We start from the raw sequence: 21030 nt of genomic DNA, 5'->3' as shown, positions 1-21030 counted from the left end.
GCAGCGAATCTATTTTCTTCTGAAACGCTGGTCCGGGTATTTCATAGAGTAAGCGCTACACATTTATATGCAAACACCATGTAAAAGTGAATTTTGCACCCATTGCCCTTTAAGGACCCAGTGCAATCACTTGATATGCTCAGATTTCATGAAAAAGAAAGAAAATTTGAGTTACAGGGATAGTTCACCCAAAAATGAAAATTCTGTCATTAATTACTCACCCTCACGTTGTTCCAAACCCATCTGCGGGACACAAATTAAGATATTTTTGATAAATCCGAGAGCTTTCTGACCCCCACCATAGACAGTAAGAGAACTAGGGTCGTGATACTCTTGTAAATGGCAGAGGACTGACCCGGAAAAGTAGAAATCATTACAATAAAGTCCTTATTTTTGTTTTCTTTGTCCACAAAAAGTATTCTCTTGGCTGATGTCACATGGACTTTAACAATGTCCTTACTACGTTACTGTGCTTTAACTGTGGTAGTTTAGAAGGCTTTTGAATTTCAAGTTCAATTTGTGTTCCAAAGATGAACGAAGATCTTGCGGGTTTGGAATGACAGAATTTTTATTTTTGGGTAAACTATACCTTTAAAGGACCAGTTTACTTCCCGAACAAAAATTTACAGATAATGTACTTACCCCCTTGTCATCCAAGATGTTCATGTCTTTCTTTCTTCAGACATTCTACAAACATTTTAGGTGCCCTCAAGTTTGAACTTTCAAAATGCAGTTTATACACAGCTTCAAAGGGCTCTAAACGATCCCAGCCGAGGAAGAGCGGTGTTTTATCTAGCGAAGCAATCGGTTATTTTCGAAACAAATTGAAAACTTATATACTTTTTTACCTCAAATGATCGCATTGGCTCATCTCTGTGATGTGCATGCGTAGTCTGTGTGATCCGGGTCAATACCATTAGGTTATGTCGAAAAACTACCAATTCATTTTCTTCTTCAACTTCAAAATCGTCCTACATCGCTGTTTTACCTTTTTTTGTAAAGGCCATTTGATCTTTGTATGTTCACTTTGTAAACACTGGGTCAGTACTTCTGCAGCGATGTAGGAATTTTTGTTTTAGAAGTGAACTAATCCTTTAACTCACATCAGTGAACTATGATTTGCAGTATATGGCAGTCGGTCACTAGAGGAGGCACAGTCTCATTCTAGAGAGCATTTAGTTTGGCTAAAATCCATGTAGCATACCACAATCCATTAATATTAAAAAACAAAAAATCCTGGAAAAGAAAAAAAGACTTTACATTTTAAATGTGCATATCTGCTAAAAGTGATTTTTATCACTGTTTAGGCAAACACAAGCATATAGATGGCCTCAAGCTAAAATATAATACTAAAACTTTTCTTATTACAAATTTCATAAAAAGTCTGAAGGAATTCTGAATGCATAATGCAATGATTTTGTATCTGTGCTTCTAATAAATAAAAATCTCCTGAGTTGAAAAGAACACTTTGATAGACTGAAAACTAAGAAAAACATTACTTTTATAACTTTTAGCTATTACTGTACTTCCATATCTCCTACTTTCTGTTATCTCTTCACTTTTGTTTACCATTTGTTCTTTAAGAAGAATACAACTTAAAAACTTTATCTCAGCACTTTGGCAACTCTTTGGCTTGATAGATTAAGCACAGCACAAAAAACCCTAAGCAAAATCACATTTCCAGACAAAAATATATAAAAACACATTTATAAATACATACTTGGTTGCAATCTTTCTTTGTATATCTTCTGTGCACACTACATTTCTCCATTCAATCTGTTTAGAACAGAGTCACGTCCATGTTTGATTGTGTCTGCTCTCTGCTATAAGCCTTTTCTTCCCATTTCCTAATTTGCCCTGCACTTGGAAAGTTGTCTTTACACAATATGTTACACAACAATGAAATAAATAGTTGTATTGTTATAAAATACACTCAATATTGTTTTAAAGCCAGAAGGTAGCAGAAGGTGCCTGACTGAGGCCGTGAAAAAGATCTGCTCTATTATTTTCTCTTTAGGTGTTGAGTTGTGTACAGCTATTACATCTTGAGGAGAGGATGTCTGTGGTGGTCTATGCAGAATGGGACTCATTGTTCTTGATTTACCATACAGGGTAAGTAATTGATTCGGTGCCAAATGCAGATTACTCACCTGCAGTCTCCAAGCACAGGTTTGGTATTGTCTGTGCTACAGGGGTATCGAGACACAGCGGCTGTAAATGGGAATGCTAATTACATCACATGACGTGGGAGATCTGCAGAAAAGGAAAGAGGCCTTCGTCTATTGGAAACAACAGAATGAGGCCCTTTCCAAGTAAATCAGCCAGTATTGTCTCTGTTGTTTTTAGTTACATCGACTGTTTATCTGCCCTGAAGCAAGTCGATGGTATTCATGGATTCTTTGCTGGAAGTGTTTTGCACTTTAATTAATTCAGCATTAATGAAAATGCTGATGCATTTGTATGCAAATGCATACATCTATACTTATACGCATCTTAATCTAAACCACACACATTCAGATGAAAATATATATCTTGTATAAAATACATGAATTACTGGCCCTCAGTTTTCCTTTCATCAAAAGTACCTTACTAAATTATTACTTTTCAGTGATGTAAAGTAAAAAGGACTGCATTAAAATCAGTGAGTCTTTAACTACTCCCACTCAAATATCACTCATATTATCAAAAAGCTAAGCAAGTAGTCAAAATATACAATATGCAATCAAACTGTTATAGTTCATTTCTTTATTTAGGTTCTTCCCTTTAGAGCTGCTCAGGTCACACTTATGTGTAAAAGATGTCAAGAGTCAGACATATATCCTACCAATAATGTGAGGTAACTAAGTGTACCATGGATTTACAAGCTCTGCATCATTAAAGTTTTACAGCTGGTCAGGCTACGTCTCCATATGTCACTTCATTAATTCTGCAGTTCACTCAGAGGGCTTGGCCGGAGACGAAAAATGCCAGCAGAAGATGGATGCTGGAGAGAGAAAAAAAGGCAAGTGCTCAATATAGGCAACTTGCCCTGGTGTGGTAAACATGCTCAGTTTAAGAGCAGGTCCCCAAAGCCTTGGTCATTCAGACTACCCTCCTTACGCCGAAGACAATCAGTGATGGTTTTCTAAGAAAAAGTATATATGGAGGTCAGAGGAGCAAGGCTTCAAAGCCAAGCGAGTCATCACAAGCCAATATCGCCACTATTGGGATAGGCTGGGGTGAGTGGAAAAGGGTAGGAGATTGACAGGGAAAAAGAGTGATGCACAGTTTAATAAAATGTGGACTCATCTGAACACCAATGGAAGACTTCCCATCACATATAATTGGACAGATCAGACCGAGACTTTTGGTGCAAGCAGGAAGTTTAGATTAAATCTATTGTCAGAGAGCAACACGGAATGCAGTGAAGTTGCTTTTGAACTTTCACAGAAAAGCACAGTAATGGCATGCAATCATTGTATATATTCTATACATCAAGGTTGAACCACTGATGTCACATGGACTGTTTTATCGATGTCCTTACAACCTTTCTCGGCCTTGAACGTGTCAGTTATGGTTCTGTATGCAGGGTCAGAAAGCTCTTAGAATTCTTTACAAAATAAAACTATCCTTTATTTATTGGGATAAACTAACATAAATTAATTCTGATAAAGTGAATAGTAAAAATTACTTGTAACCAGGGCCTAAAATTAACACTCGCCAAGCGTCAAACGCAAGTAAAAATCAGCGTTGGCGAGTGTATGTAACCGCACTAGTCGCTAGTTGGCGGGTAACACTTTTGCCAAATGCATTGTAATAAGAACAACAACCAGTTTTTAAAGAGATTCACTGTTTCTGACGTAAGCGAATAAAATAATCTTTTCTGAAGATGAGATCATCGTGACTGGTTAGCTGTTTTGCCATAAGCCACAAGAGCGAATCAAATAATGGGTTACAAACGGGCTGATAGTCCGAAGAGTGTGATGGTCACCTTGTCCCCTAGACACGGTTCTATAGCTTTTACCTGAGAAAATATTGCTGGCGCTGCTTTATTTCAGCAGAACGTTTCCCTTCCTTATTCTTCATAAAATGAGAACGTGGTGACACATAATGGGCTTACGCCGGAACGGACCGCAAACATGATAAACGGAATGCAAACATCAGAAAGTCATGATGGTTCTCTGTGTTTTAGAGAGAGATGGTGTTTTACTGACAATGGATAAAAGAGAGACAGGCTTGTATTTGATAATTTACGCCTGTTTCACACATACCCGTTAACGGATTTGAGCAATCACGTTGCACACAGTTGCGGTCCGGCAATCCGTTCCAGGAGCGGTGCGTCTGCAGTACAGCGATCGAGTCTATCCCTGCGTCCCAATGTGCATACTATTCACCCTATCTGCCCTAAATAGTGTTGAAAATTACTACTACTGTATCATGGATCGTATGCACATATAGTATAGAATAGTTTGAAATGCATAGTATGCAGGCCACTTTTGCTGTGCTGGACGCTCTGAATTAAAGTGACAGCTCATTGTTTGCACTAAATATGAACATGGACTGACTTAAAAATGTAGTAATTACACCATAAATGCATATAATTAAAGTAACTGCCTGTTTTGGCAAAAAGAGTTTCATGTCCGGTAAAAAAAATTTTGGCTGGTGAATTTTCTTTTGTCACCGGTCATTGGCAGATGTGGTAAAAAGTTAGTTTTAGGCCCTGCTTGTAACACTGTAGTTTGGGGACCAATTTTCACTATTAACTAGTTGCTTTTTAGCATGCATATTACTAATATATTGGCTATTTTAATTGGCACTTATAAAGCACATATTAAAGGCACAATATGTAAGATTTTTTTATTGGCAGGTGTTTTTTCTTTGTCAGTCCAAGTTCAATAAAGTGCATCCATCCATAAAAAAAGTGACTCACACGGCTCCGGGGGGTGAATAAAGGCCTCCTGTAGTGAAACAATGCATTTTTGTAAGAAAAATAACCATATTTAAAACGTAAGAATCACTTTAATCTTGCTTGCAGCTGCTGGTCGTACACGAAAGCAGTTCCGGGCAGATGACATAGGACGTCAGCACTGCGTATGCGCCAATGAGTCTCGTACAAACCAACATTTGTTTACAGGAGCAAAAGAAGCAATCCTCCAACATTTGTCTTTATAAATCCTCGTTTTGAACTTCTAATTCGTGACCTGTGCTGTGTTTACCTCTCTCCATGAAGCGTTTGTCACTTTCGAGTGACGGATGCACAAAGCCGGCGCAAGCTAGATTAAAGTGATTCTTATGTTTTAAATATGGATATTTTTCTAACAAAGATGCATCAATTCACTACAGGAGGCCTTTGTTCACCCCTGGAGCCATGTGAGTCACTTTTAAGGATGAATGCACTTTATTGAACTTGTTTTAGACTGACGAAGAGAAATACCCGCCTATGCAATTCCAAAGCTTGGAAGTGCCAGGATAATTTTTACTCCAATTGGATTTGTCTGAAAGAAGGAAGTCATATACATCTAAGACGCCTGGAGAGTGAGTGTATGATGGGCTAATTTTCATTTTTGGGTGAACTAACCCTTAAGTACTAGACTCCGTCCACACGAAGCCGGTGCGTTCCCTATCCGATCATTTTTTTTTCCTCGTTCTAAAAAAAAATTCCGTAAACACGAAACCACTGAAAACGGTGTAGTATATATGCCAGACCAGTGTGGGGTGCTGTAATTCTGCCATAGAGATACGCTATACACGGAGAAGAAGACTTTGAGCATGCGCATAACCTTGCGCGCTGTATACGAACTAAGAAGAAGAAGACGAAGATGCGAACATTATCGCTTGTTGCTCATAAAAGTTGCATAGAAGATTGTTGAATAGATTGAATAGATTGAATAGATAAGTTGAATAGATTTAGCTGTAATAAAGCTAGTAGGCTTAGTAGCAACACGAACACAATCATGTAGTCCGCCATTATTGTTGTTGCTGTTACGTGTGACGCAGCCGACACGTGATGTGATGACATCATCGTTTCACAAAATATACGTATTGGCTGTACACACGAAACCGCGAGGGTGTCGTTTTCAGATTTATCCACTTTGGGACCCGGTTTCAAAAAATAGCGGATTCAGTCTCCTAAAACGCCGGATCCGTGTGGATGAAACGCCAATACGATAAAAAAATGTATACGTATACAGCGAAACGCGTCTCCGTGTGGACAGGCCCCTAGTTACTGAAAATTGTTCCCTAAACTAGTGTGACCAAATTCCTAGTTAAATCCATGCAGCTGTGCACATCAGTAGTTGATTGTTGAGTTGGTGAAACTCAAAGACTGCAATAACTGTATCATCTGATCCCAACAGTGTTAGAAAAAAGTATGATTTAGATACCATACTTGCGACTTGTGGTTGTGAATAAAATAAATGAGTCTGCAGGTGATCTTGCTACAAATCAGTAGAGGAACAGTGTTGTGCAACGTCGGCTGCTTTGTGAAGCCCTCATGCTGAAGCTCAGTGGTGTTCCATCACTAGTTTCTTACCAGAGTGCCAGAGAAAGTCTCAGTCCCCCCTTCATCCCCATAGCAACCGACCAATCAGCCAATTACAGGCTGAGCTGAAGACTTACCCATTCATCACAAAGTTCTAACCACCACAGGGCATACAAATGAGGCCCCAAAATACAAAAAGCAAACACTCTGAAGTTCAGGATTACGTCGCAATTTATCTACTTCTGAGTCTCTACCTGAAGAGGTATAGAAGCGGTTCAGATGACATGCAGAGGCTGATAAGGATGACTTGAATTCTCTGTGAGTATCAGGCAGGAGGGAGGTTAATGATGAATGAGCAATTACTCAAACATCTGCTACCACCCTGTTTGTTTTCCTAGCACTGCCAAAAAAATAAGATCCCACAGGCGATTGCCTCCTCCTCCCTCACCCACCCCGCTGCCACCAGCCCGTCCCCATTTGGCTCAGCCCTGAGTCGCCCAGCTGCTCTACCTGCCTCTGGACAGTCCTGTGGGCCCTAGAACAAGGAAGGAGGGAATCCAAGAATATGTCTCACGAGTGCACACGGCGAGCAGGTCTTTGGCTTAGCAGAGGTACTTCATTACTGAAACAGAATCGGAAGCAAGTGGCAGCCGTTCAACTAAAAGTGAAGAGCGAGGGAGAATCTGAGGTTCTTGCTAACACTAGGGCGGATTGGAATCACTCCTAAGATTAGCTTGAATTGATCTGCCTTATCTCCCTGTCTGATGTGCCGTTTAGACTGAGCTCCCGGTCCTTCCCTGTGTTGAGCCGAGGAGCCGAGGGCCCTTGGGCTCTGTCTAATGCCATTGATTTCTCCTGTCTCAGGGTTTAAAAGTGCCATGGCCACTTAGACAGACAAGCAAAGGGCCTACAAAATAGTAAGTGATTGCTTGTTAATGAAGATGGATTGTTAGATCATGGAAAAGTAATAAAATGTTAATTTTAAATAATAATGTCTATATATTATAAACTGTTCTGTACAATATTATATATAAACATAATTGACATTTATTTATTTAAGTAACATTTTACAATGAAGGTAAATTTATTAGTTCATGCATTAGGTATCATTTAGGTATCATGAACTAACAATAAAGTTAATATAATATATTAATTCATGTTAATTCATGCTTTTTCATAATACAGTGACTAATGTTAACAAAAAAGTCAAAATGATAATTTATGACCTAACAAATGTAATCTAAATCTAATTAAATACACAATATGCCAATTAATTGACAGAATTGATTGCAATTAATTGCATAAATCATATTTGCCAAAAAAAAGCCTCCCAAATGTATTTCAATTAGATTACATTTAAATTACATCCGTTACATAATACTTTTCAATAAGGTTTATTAGTAAACTACATCAGTTACCATGAACTTAGAATGAACTATTATTCTCTTACAGTATTTATTAGTCTTAGTTATAGGTAATTTCTGCATTTACAAGTGCATTATTAAAATCACTTATCATTATTTAAAAAGTTGTGTTTGTTAACATTAGTCAATGCACTGTGAACTAACATGAACTAACATAAAAAACTAACTAAAATAAACGAAGATTAATAAATGTGACCCTGGACCACAAAATCAGTCATAAATAGCACGGATATTTTTGTAGCAACAGCCAAAAATACATTGTATAGGTCAAATTTATATTTTTTTTATGCCAAAAATCATTAGTATATTAAGTAAAGATCATGTTTTATGAAGATATTTTGAACATTTCCTACAGTAAATATATAAAAAAAATTTGGTTAGTAATATGCATCACTAAACAACTTTAAAGGTGATTTTCTCAATATTTCGATTTTTTTGCACCCTCAGATTCCAGAGATTCAAATAGTTGTATTTATTTATTCAGCTTTCATATGATTTATAAATCTCAATTTTGAAAAATTTACCCTTATGACTGGTTTTGTGGTCCAAGGACAAAAATAGTGTGATAAATATATTGTTCATTGTTCGTAAACTGATAGCAAATGACTCCTTACTGTAAAGTGCTACCAATTACATTAATGAAAGCATTAACATATAAAAAGTAAAATAAAAACATTGGATAGTAACTAGAAATTAATGTAGAATCAGACGCATTAAACAATATAGAGGGGTTGTGCCAATATCAAAACAAGCAGTATTTAAGTAAATCCAAAGACACAAAATCCCAAAGGTATCAGTGAAAGTGTGAAGTGCCTTCATGTCTGGCTCTGTGCTAGGCATGTCTGAACTTCCTTTCTGAATTCTATATCCTCCGATTGAAAGACCCCACTGTCTCCCACCGGGATCATTTCACAGTCCAATCAGATGTGCATTCAACTTCCTCTTTTTCACCATTGACCACCAACGCCCCACCAACTGGGAGAAAGCCAGATATCTGCATGCATCTGTATTTGCATGGAAAGCACTTCCATCGAGCAGGTGGTAACAAGCAGGGAGAACCGAATCAAAAGAGACGGTGAATATCACCGCAAGCCTCTCACCAAGAGGTAATCAGCAAGCAGCTCCTTTTCCACATTCAGATGTATTTGTTGATACGCTAGAGAGTGCTTGAAATCAAGCTGTCTTAAGAGTCTCTCTAAAACTAGGTCTGTCACTTCTTAAAAAGAGAGACACACTTAGGGATATTTTTGGAACATGATGAACATGATCAGTTTACACTGATTTTACATGGAGCGTGCAAAGACAAATGTGTTCAGCAACAAATCATCTCGAATAAAAAAAAGAAGGCCATACATACAGGATATTTTATGACACAATGTTTACATATATTAAAGGGACAGTTCACCCAAAAAAAAAGCTCTCGGATTTCATCAAAAATATCTTAATTTGTGTTCTAAAGATCTAAAGGTCTTATGGGTTTGATGACAGAATTTTCATTTTTGGGTGAACTATACCCTTGAGTTGAGTGGCATTTTGATTGTAACTGCTGGTTATACTGTTCTCTTTTTGATTGCAATATTGCTCCACCTTTAAATGGTGTATTTTAAAAAGTGAAGAGAAGTAAGAACATGACCGGAAGCAGCACCCTGCAGGAGCTGCTTGAGAAAAAGTGTGCCCTGAAACAGACCCCACTTAAGCTACCACGGGCCAACAGATCTGGCTGGAATAATCACAGCTTTCCCTGAAGAGTAAGAGTACATGAAAGGCTATAAACATCTGGACATATAGCTAGGGGATTGACTTTTGCACAAGGGCACTCCTGGGTAATTTTGCTGCTAGCAATACTAGCTTTGACACAGAGGAAATTATTTATTTTCCTCTGAAAGAGTCTGGTGCTCATCGCAGCTTATTCTGGCTAAGAACTGCCCACTTAGGAAGAGACCACATAACGAAATATCCAGTGACTGATCGTAGAGTGTATAACAGATAATACAAAAAATAATAGACTGGCATTAAAAAAACTGACTTTACACTAAGGTCCCATTAGTAGGGGTAGTTCACAGAAAAAAGAAACTTCCAACTGCCATCATTTACTCACCCTCATGTCCTTCCAAACCTGTAAATCCTTTATTAATCTTTGGAACACAAATTAAGATAGTTTTGATGAAGTCCAGGTGCTTTCTGACCCTGCATAGACAACAGGTTCAACCTTAATTTTAAGAGGCTATAAAGACTGACACGGAAGAGAAAACATTGTTGAATAAAGTTGCTATTTCTGCTTTCTTTGTGCACAAATAGTACTTTCGTAGCTTCATAAAATTAAGGTTGAACCACTGATGTCACATGGACTATTTTATTGATGTCCTTACTACCTTTCTAAGCCTTGAACGTGGTAGTTGCATGGCTGTCTATGCAGGGTCAGAAAGCTCTCGGATTTCATCAAAAATTTCTTAATTTGTGTTCTGAAGATGAACTAAGTCTTACAGTTTTGAAATGAAATAAGGGTAATTAATGACAGAATTTTCATTTTTGGGTGAACTATCTCTTTAACGTTAGTAAATGTGCTATAAAAAGTGAAAAAAGAAATAGCATTAAGTATTTCATTTATTAACAGTCTAGTTAACAGTTCATTCATTTGTTCAATTCATTTGCTAATAGTCTTTTTTAACATTAGTTAACTGTTAACCGGTAATTGTTAGCTCAGATCCATTAAATAATCTTAAAAGATGCAACTTTTGATTTTAATAATGTATTAGTAAAATGAATTAACAATAAGATTAACTAAGATTAATAAATGTTTTAAAATTATTCTTTCATTGTTAGTTCACATGTACAGTCAAACCAAAATTTATTCAGACACCTACATTTCTCACATTATCACAGTTTATTTGCTATAGTTTAGAAAATGATAAGAAAACATGACAAGAACTCAGAGTTAAACTGTGTCAGAACAAATTCACCTTGATACTGTCAGATAACATTGATAGAAAGGTATGTAATGGATTACAATCAACCAAAAATTCAGACAATTGTTAGTTTTACACAACTATCAATACTTTGTTGAAAAATTACCAAGCAATGCTTAATTTTGTTTAGTCTGTGGTGTAAAAAGGTTGCATTAGCAATTAAAAAAAAAAAATTAAGCAAAACATGGTGAGATCAAAGTGTCTGAATAATCTTTGGTCCCAAATTTTTTATCAATTTTACTGGTAGTCCACTGTATGAAGAATTTTTAAGTATAACACGTCACATTTTACTTTATTTTGCTATCCTATTATTTTGCTAATTTTTGGTTTGGTAAGGTGGAAACCTTACTGTAGCATACTAAATAATTTTTTAAATACTGAAATGACTTTCTCTTTAAGCAGGAAATCTGCATCGAATTTGAGTTTCATACCCCAGTTGGTTGCAAAAGAGTCACTATTTTTTAATAAAACTTGTGGAAGAATAAATGTGTGCCCAACACAAATACCTGAAGAACTCCATGAAGGAAAATCCATAACCATGCTGTTCAGCAATCCCAGCACACACCACATTTGCAGATGCTCCAATCAGTGTCCCATTTCCTTTGGGAATAGAAAAAAAAAGAAAAATTAATTACTGTCTTGTATAACTCGGATAGCCTGAATAAACATAGACATTCATTTATTTTTAATGAAAAAAAGGAATGTTTGCCTAGCAAATTATTTCATATATACTCTATCCAATCGCTCGAGCCTGGCTTGAGAGAGAGATCTGAGAATTTGTAAATGTTTAAATAGCGCTATATGTCTTCTACAAATACAGCACTGTACAAACACGGATCTTTATAAATGAATATTAGAATTGATTTGCTGCCAATGTGCACAGGAGATTTTTGTTATGCTGATTGCAATTTAAAGTTCTCCACTGTGCAATCACTTCTGTTAGAGTACCAGCAATGAAATGACCTTCAGTGCTAAATTGCAGAGGTGATTTAGCAAGGGGTTTTCTTTTGTAGCACCTGCTTTGGTAATGCATAGCACGAAGAGGGACTTCTGTCCCAACTCAAATCACAGGCATGATAGCTTTCTGATGAAGGACAGAGGTCATCACTTCATCAATAGCATGTCTAGAAAAATTTACTCTGGAGCATCTAGACGTGTTCTTCATTTTATTTTCCCACCTCTGATCCAAGTGGCTTCATCGGTTGTAGGATTTCATCTCAATCTCATAAGACTTGCAAAGCCTGCCAGTGTGATGTGTCTTTAGCATGTCGGAAATTTCTGTTTTAGACTGTTGTCACATAGACTATTTTAACAATGTCCTTACTACCTTTCTGGTCCTTGAACGAGTAATTAAAAGAGTAATTAATTTTTAAGTGAACTATCCCTTCAATGACTAAATGTCTTATATGTTGGAACAATTTAAAACTCGAAAGGCAGTGTACACGCATCAGTTTGTCTTTTCAAAAAAAAAAACATATTTCTTAAAGCATGCTGTTTGGCCTTGTGTAAGAATGGTCTTCATATGAAAAGTGTCAGCGTGACAGCAAAACCAGAAGCCTGCCTTAGCATTCCATGGATCGATACTAGAGCTAACACATCTCCTTTGATTAGGCCGTAGGACTGCCACATCTCTCTCTCCGTGTCCTTAGAGCCAAACAGGCAATGAGGCATTTTCGAATGGCCTTGGAAGTGCAAAACATTCCTAAATGTAGAGCGATCTATTGTGCACTCTAGTGCTTTCAAAGCCAGTGAGGAACAAGTTAGTGGCATTGAAAACGTACAGTTTATTACGGTTGACATAAAGAGGGGCATTTTTGAATTACTAGTTTGAATTGCTAGCTATATATCACAGATACATTTAGGTGAAGTAACTACTTCTTTGCTTCTATAGGAGGTCGTTTGCAATTCAAATGAAATGCTACAAAGAATGTCTTTTGAAGGTATAGTGTGCACTGCAGTTCATCAATCCACTTGAACCAAGGTTGCTGTAATGGCATTTTTGTTTTTAAAAAACCTTTATGTAATATATAATACAAACAAAAATATAACTGACCTCCAAGGCAAGCTCCCATAGCCAAGGCAAAAATAAGAGGCTTGACTGGTAGGTTGACATCTGCATCTTGACTGAGGTTTATAAGCACAGGAATCTGTGAAAGAAATGAAAAACACTTCAGATAAATATATAATATATAGTGCGTCTATGTTTAAATGTATATAAATGTTCTTCAGTGTATTTGAAGAATGAAAAATTAAGCTATGTCTATTACAAACATCTGCCAAGAAGCAAACATTGTGGATGTCGGGGTCACGGAGAGTGTTATATTCAATAATTCTGACAGCCGTCCAACCTATTAGCAGATTCAGTCATTTTCTTCTGCTCCACAAGTCGAGAACAAGAAAATCAATAGTTGATGACATTAGATTCCTTTTTCATATTTCATTTTGCACAGACACAGAGCTTGAATAAACAGCAAATGAAAATCTCATGAAACGGCATGTTTGATCCAAGCGTCACCGCTTTGGCCCAAGCATGAAATCTACATGGATATAAACAAGACAAAAACACTCCACAATGGCTATAGCCATCAGTACTTAGCATGAAAAGGCGAGAAGCAGAGAATGCATCCCTGTGACGACAACAACAAATATGCATGCGTCCGTTTTTCAAGGCATATACACATTCGATCTTCCCACCAGTGTGGTGTAATTTAAAGATTGCATATTTGCAGAAAATGTCTTCTGCCTCGAAGATTTCTGTGTGTAGCCACTTGTCCGCTACACGCTGGCCTCTCAGCTAACATCGGCTTCAGCTGCAATCGACTTGAATAAATTACACAGCACAACTGTGATTACATTTTCTACTACATTTGCCATCCGGTTCATTCAGCTGTGGCAACGCCAGCGTGGATGGGAGGGCATCAGGAGCCAAAGCAACCGTACACTTGTGCTGACAAGAAAATAGCAGTTTTAGGTTTGCAGTGGAGCGCAAATAGCACATTTTTAATCTGCGTGGAAAATCCTAACTTGACACAGGTGGCATGGAAACTGTTTTACAGATATCACACATGGTCTCTGTAATCATAACTCATGTTAGTATATTTATTAAAATTACTGTTTGATAATTAATGTGGATTAAACTTTCATTATGTTGTCTACACATTAACAGCTACTTTGTAACAAGTTATACAGGGGCATTTCTTCTTGTACAAAGGTATAATCGTCAGGATATTATCTAAATCTAATGTACATCCAGACAGCTTTTAATTTGAAGGTATTTATTTTGCAAAAACTAACTATTATCACACTTATTACATGAACACCAAAGACCTAAAATGGAAAAATATTAATCATAAATTGAACATGTACATTACCATTCAGTATTTCTTTAAGAAATTAACACTTTGATTTAGCATTGCATTAATGCAGTAAGTCACAACCTTTTACATTTTTACAAATAATGTCTATTTTAAATAAATGCTGTTCTTTTGAACATTCTATTTATCAAAGAATTCTGAAGAAAAGTACAAAATATGAGGCAGCATAACTATTCTCAACATTTTTGATAATAATAAGAAATGTTTCCTGACCACCAAATCAGAATATTAAGATGATTTGTGAAGGATCACATGACACTGGGCTGGAGTAAGTTCAGCTTTGCCATCGCAGGAAGAAATAAACAACGCCGTTTTAGTGCCACATTAAGAAAATGTAAAAAATGTAAAAGTTTAAAGATTAAAGTCATAATATTTTGAGAATCAGGTCGAAATATTTTAAAACTAAAGTCAAAATTACAAGAATAAATTCGAAATATTTTGAGAATAAAGTCAAAATGTTTCAAGAATAAGGTCTAAATGTTTCGAGAATAATTTCAAAATATTTTGAGACTAAAGTCAAAATTATGAGAATAAAATCAAATTTACGAGAAAATCTGAATGTTTCGAAAATAATGCCGAATTGTTTTGAGAATAAAGTCAAAATATTTCAAGACTAAAGTCAAGAATTTATACAAGAAATTACAAAAATAGAGTAGAAATTACGAAAATAAAGTCGAAATGTTTCGAGACTAAAGTCGAAATTACGAGAATAAAGTCGAAATTACGAGAATAAAGTCGAAATATTTTGAGAATAAAGTCGAAATTTCGAGAATAAAGTCTAAATGTTTCAAGAATAAAGTCTAAATGGTTTGAGAATAATTTCAAAATATTTCAAGAAATGTTTAAAAAATAAAGCCAAATTGTTTTGAGAATTTGAGAAGTTGAAAATATTTCAAGACTAAAGTCTAAATTACTAGAATAAAGTCGAAATTATGAGAATTAAGTCTAAATGTTTCCAAAATAAAGTGGAAATGTTTAGAGAATAAAGATAATAATAATATTAATATAAAACATTTCGACTTTATTCTCATAATTTTTATTTAATTGTCGAAATATTTTGACATTATTCTCAAAATATTATGACTTAATCTTGTAATCTTTTTTTTTTTTACATGTCACTAAATATTTAAAATATTTTAAAATGGAAAACAGTTATTTAAATTTGAATTTTATTGTAGTCAGACTATGCTGGTTCTCTCTAGGTGGTTCTTTTGGGATTTTGTGTAGATCTGTTTCAGGATCCAACTTATGGAACAATTGTGGTTTAGAGGTTTACCACAAAGGCAGAACCTTAGGTTATACAGGTTAAGAGCTGTCAATAATGTTCATGTTAAATGATCACCTTCATTAAATCCAACAAGCACTTTGATCCAGTTTACTTATTGCAATTACAGAACAATCCTTGGCAAGTCACCCAACAAATGGCCAGGGACACAAAGGAGATCTACAAACATGGTGAGGGAGAGCAGGGACATGTCTGCAGCCATGTATATGTCATATATAATCCCTTACAGATGAGTCCAGGGACAGAAGTAAACAGCTTCTGTATTGATCCTCAGATCAGGTGTTTAATGCTCCATGTGGCTGTCAGTGATTGTGTCATGTTTGAAAATGTATAGAACAACGAGTCTGATACGTGAACCTAAAAGTGGTGATCACATGATAGCCAATTCAAAATTGCTTTATGCATGGTGTGATATGGATTCAATACTTCAGGCAATTTAAATGTCTAACCTCGGAAACTTGCTGCGTAGACCAGTATGAATTCTGGTATGCTTTACTGAAATGCTCTTTTCTTGAAAGGCTTGTTCACCAAATGAGGCTTGATGGTTAAGCTAGTTATAAGGTCTGATGAGGACACCAGCATCCCAGCATTCAGACCACTTTTCAAGACGGTAGTTAAAAATAACTGAGCACATGCTGATTTTTGCTGTTAGTAGAGTCAAAAACAGGCACATTCTGTGCTCTACAGAAATGAAGTGTGTGTATAACTGCATGGTCTTTTCAGTCCGGCTTCAAATTGTGAGAGGGCACTGCTGAAAAGTCTTTTCTGTATTTATTCAGTGACGGGTCCTGTAAAATCAATGCAATCCATTACCACCACAGGTGTACGCTGAGCTCAAGTACATTTCACTCTGTTTATCTCTCCTTTTTTGATGGAATGAGTGAATGAGATAGACAGCGAGCAGGAATAAGACAAAATAAGACAGAGCTGCAAGTCCCAGTGGCTAACTAGTAATCTAAAAATCGACTAGTCACAAAGAGTCAACCTGTTATGGCACTTTTAGGTTCCTAATATAGTTTTGGTTGTCTTCTACAATAGGTTTACATGCCACAAAAATGCTTTTGTTTTCTCAAAACATGCATTTATTATCACCTCATTTTCCAACGTTTGTCAAACGATTTGTTCAAAGCAGTTCAAAGATTCAGTCTTTAAAACCCTCATTTCTGTGAGCCTAAAATGGCCCAATCTGTTGTGATTAGAGAGCGAAATCTGAACAGCTTGTTTTTTCACAAGCTTGCAGAGAAAGGCTTACCAAAACAAAGTTACTGGGTTGTTCTTTTTCACGTTTTCTAGGTTGGTAGATGCACCAGGAACCCAATTATAGCACTTAAACTCAGAAAAATTCAGATTTTCATGATACAGTGCCTTGCGAAATTATTCATACCCCTTCATTTTTTTCACATTTTGTTATGTTGCTGCCTTATGTTAAACTACTTTAAATTACTTTTTTCCCACATCAATCTACACTCCCTACTCCATAATGGCAAAGAAAAAAATAGGTTTTTAACATTTGTGCAAATTTATTAAAAATTAAAAAATGAAAAGATCCTGTTGCATAAGTATTCATACCCTTTTCTGGGACACTCGAAATTTAGCTCAGGAGCATTCATATTGCTTCTAGATGTTACTACACTTCGAGTGGAGTTAAACTGTGGCAAATTCATTTGAATGAGTATTATTTAGAAAGGCACACACCTCTCAGAAAAGGTCTAACAGCTGAAAATGCATATCAGTGTCACGGTTTATGGGTTCACCCACTCATTTTTGCGTGTGTGTATGTTGGGAGTGTGCTTGTTTGTTGGTGTGTGTGTGTGTGTGTGTGTGAGCGTGGGTGTGGCTGGTTGTCGCTGATGAGCTGATCGGGTTCAGCTGCGGCTCATCAGCACTGCTATTTAAGATCGGCTCTGTTTGTCCTCTGTTGTCAGATCGTTTGGTGTTGTTGCTCGCCGTGGCTGTCTCCTGTGTTTCTTCCCTCTGTGTTCGCCTCGTCTGGATTCCGGCTTCATGGTTCCTCGTCCTTCCTGCTTCCTGGCTATCTGCACTCGGTTGTCTACTGGTTCCTGCGTTACCAGCTTCCTCCATCCGCGGCTCGACCAGCTTTCTGACCCTCTATCATCATTTCCCTGTCTAATTTAAATAAACTGTTGTTACTGCATTTCGCTATTGAATCCGGACTCTTTTTCCTGACAATCAGAGCAAAAACCAAGTCCTAAAGTCAAGATAACTGCCTGTAGAGCTCAGTGACAGACTTGCGTTAAGGCAATGATCTAGGGAAGAGTTCAGAAAAAAATCTGCTGCATTGAAGGTTCACAGAAGCATTATCCATAATGGAAGACGATTGGAACAACTAGGACTCTAGAAAATGTCTGCCAGCCCCCATCAAAGCTGACAGAGCTTGAGAGTTGAAAAGGTGAGGCAAAGAATGGCAGATAATTGCCATTATGCAGATAATTGCCATTATGCACATAAATGCAGATGTGCAAAGCTTGTCACATCATACCCAAAAAGACTTGAGGCTGTAAAGGTGCTTCAACTATGTACTGAGTTAAGGGTATGAATACTTATGCAATGTACTTATTTCAGTGATTTATTTTTAATAAATTTGTAAAATTTGCAAATCTGGTTTTTGCTTTGTCATTATTATGGTGCATGGAGTGTAAATTGATGTGGGGAAAAACTAATTTAAAGCAACACTAAGTAACTTTTCCCTCAACGCTCCCTCTACAGGTTGGAAGCGGAATTGTCCATTACCGCTGTCGTAAATAATTTAGCCTACCGTCGCGTCACATGCACGTTATTTGTTTGGAGGCCATCCAGGACCGGCTTTGGAAATAACTATGTCCAGTGACAAGGTAGAGTATGTTGTATGACTTTATAAAAGTATGAAAACCTTTTGTGAAGCCTGCCGTAAAGCAAGTCGCATTTGTAGTCTCATTTGAACTACAAAACCGTGACCCGACGACCCAAACTTACATAGTGCTGTTATGGCCGATAGAGGGTCGCAAAGCGAATACGAAAGTGCCGTTTCACCCTGTTATGAGTTGATGAACCACTGACACGAGTTCGGAAACATTATTTTAAGGTAAAAACAACTCTTTAGTGTTGACAATTCTGCTTCCAACCTGTAGAAGGAGCGTTGAGGGAAAAGTTACTTAGTGTTGCTTTAAAGCAGTTTAACATAATGCTGCAACAAAACAAAATGTGAAAAAAAATGAAGGGGTATGAATACTTTTGCAAGGCACTGTATGTCACCTTTAATCACACTGGACATAATCTAATGTAGCTCTGCCCATCCCTACTACACACAAGGCTAGAAAAGTGGGCAAAATAGACAGATCAAATGAAATGTGTGGAAAAGAAGAAGGAAATGAAAAGGCTTTTGAAATGCTAAGTGATTTCTGGAGTGACTTGTCTCTTCATCTGCCCTGCATTCTTCCCTTCTGCTCATTTGGCAGTAAGCGATCGGCAGCACAGCCCTGTCTGTTTGGTGCCATGTTCATCATATCAGCTCACAGCACGTGTTTCTTCATGATGCACATGATTCATGCGCTGCTCTAATAGCACAGCATCACTCACTACTGTTTCTCACACGTTTCAGCTGACTATAGAGGATGAGGTGCACTAGTTTCACCTATTTGTCAACATAATGTGGGCAGTTGACACGACATGGCAAGTGGTGTCCTGCAGTGTGACATGCCATACGAAAGCTATTTGAAAAGCATATTTCAAATTCATTTATAATTATAAAACAGCTCTAATCTTCTAGTTAAATATTAAGTAGATAAATATTGTTAATAGAATACTGGGACATTTCACATTTTGGAGCATCTGACTGAGCTCCAGTGGCATAGATGAAAAAACACGTAATGTTGAGTTTTTGACGCCAATCAACCCGAGTTCGAATCCACCTTTTGCAAAAAGTTTTTGTCCCTTTTCACATCACATATCAGATCGGAAAGGCACTTATTTTCAATAGAATGAAGGAAATAATCGAAAAGTGTACAATAAAGTGCCTCACCGGTGGTTATCAGTTAGTGGTAGGTATATGAAGGGCATTATTGTCCCATTATTGCATCCATTTATGAATTTTAATAAAAATGATCATTTACACTCAATACGTTATTATTGCATACTGTTTTATAATGTGCTACAATACTGAGGTGCAAATATCTGCCACTTGCACTAAGTAGCTAAGAAAATCAGAGACATCAGTTCATTTACTGCTTTTAAATATAAGATAAAATCATGGCTTAAATCTACTCAATCATGTACCCATCAATCATAAACTCCAAAAACTCTTTATTGTCATATCCTAACATTGCATTGTTGCGTCTATTAATATAGAATTTTATTTGTCCTGCTGTTGTGTTTTATTGTGTTTTTAAGAGTGTGAAACTTTGTTGTTGTTTGAAAGGCTACTTGTGTGATGATGCTTTTATGGCATATTTATATGTGTTTGTTGGATTAACTGTATGTTACTTCTTCCTGCCCAGGGACTACAGATGAAATTTAGCTTGTAGCTAATTCTGGTAAGGCTGAGGGCCATACACTGTCCCTGTTAAATAAACAAATAAATAAATACTGCTATTTTCTAGTGTAAATAGCACCCATCACTATTTGCACTTAGTGTAAATAGTATCTATTGCATATGCTATTTGCATTTAGTGCATGTAGCCACTGCCTTTCACATTTTACTTTACTTACAGGGGTTAAAATTAAAGAACTCTACATTCTGGCAATAATTCAGGGTCCCTAAGCAAAATATGGCAATCCCTCAAGTTAAGTAAGGGACATTATCATGATATAAATCAGATTCATCCAAGACCATCGTGGGTCACATCAGATGCCTGATCATCCTGTCTTATTTTGTGATAATGATCAGGTGAGATTAAAAAAAGTGCAATTTATACAAAATTATATTATATTATTACATTATTTTATCAAATATTATTTCATTGCATGACAGCAACAATTAAAATCCTGAAAAAATGTTTTATGTTATCAACATAAATGTGACCCTGGACCACAAAACCAGTCATAAGGGTCTGTTTTTTTTAAATTGAGATTTATACATCATCTGAATAAATAAGCTTTCCACTGATTTATGGTTTTAGGCTGAGATACAACTATTTAAAAATCTGGAATCTGAGGGTGCAAAAAAATCTAAATATTGAGAAAATTGCCTTTAAAGTCATCCAAATTAAGTTCTTAGCAATGCATATTAGTAATCAAAAGTTAAGTTTTGATATATTTAGGGTAGGAAATGTACAAAATATCTTCATGGAACATGATCTTTGCTTAACATCCTAATGATTTTGGGCATAAAAATTTTTATAATTTTGACCCATACAATGTATTTTTGGCTATTGCTACAAAAATACCTGTGCTACTTAAGACTGGTTTTGTGGTCCAGGGTCACAAATATTGGTAATAAGAAGAAAAGTTTCTTGAGCACCAATCAGAATATTAGAGGAATAAATGACATTTTAAAATATGTCGAAAATGTATAAACAGTTCTATA

At 36.5% G+C, this 21030-nt stretch overlaps 1 protein-coding gene across 1 annotated transcript in view; it reads right to left on the bottom strand.

The window, feature by feature from the left end:
- oca2 (oculocutaneous albinism II) overlaps positions 1 to 21030 on the bottom strand; it is a 137164-nt gene that overhangs the window by 27604 nt on the left and 88530 nt on the right. Inside the window, exons 19-20 of the mRNA XM_073852556.1 lie at positions 12904 to 12997; positions 11357 to 11450 (exon numbers count right to left, since the gene is read on the bottom strand). Coding sequence (XP_073708657.1) covers positions 11357 to 11450; positions 12904 to 12997 — 188 coding nt within the window. The remainder of the gene's footprint in view (positions 1 to 11356; positions 11451 to 12903; positions 12998 to 21030) is intronic.

This window comes from Garra rufa, chromosome 12, assembly GCF_049309525.1.
Source record: "Garra rufa chromosome 12, GarRuf1.0, whole genome shotgun sequence".
NCBI lineage: Eukaryota > Metazoa > Chordata > Actinopteri > Cypriniformes > Cyprinidae > Garra > Garra rufa.
Note: the sequence above shows the minus strand (reverse complement) of the source record. Positions and strands in the feature narration are given on the sequence as shown.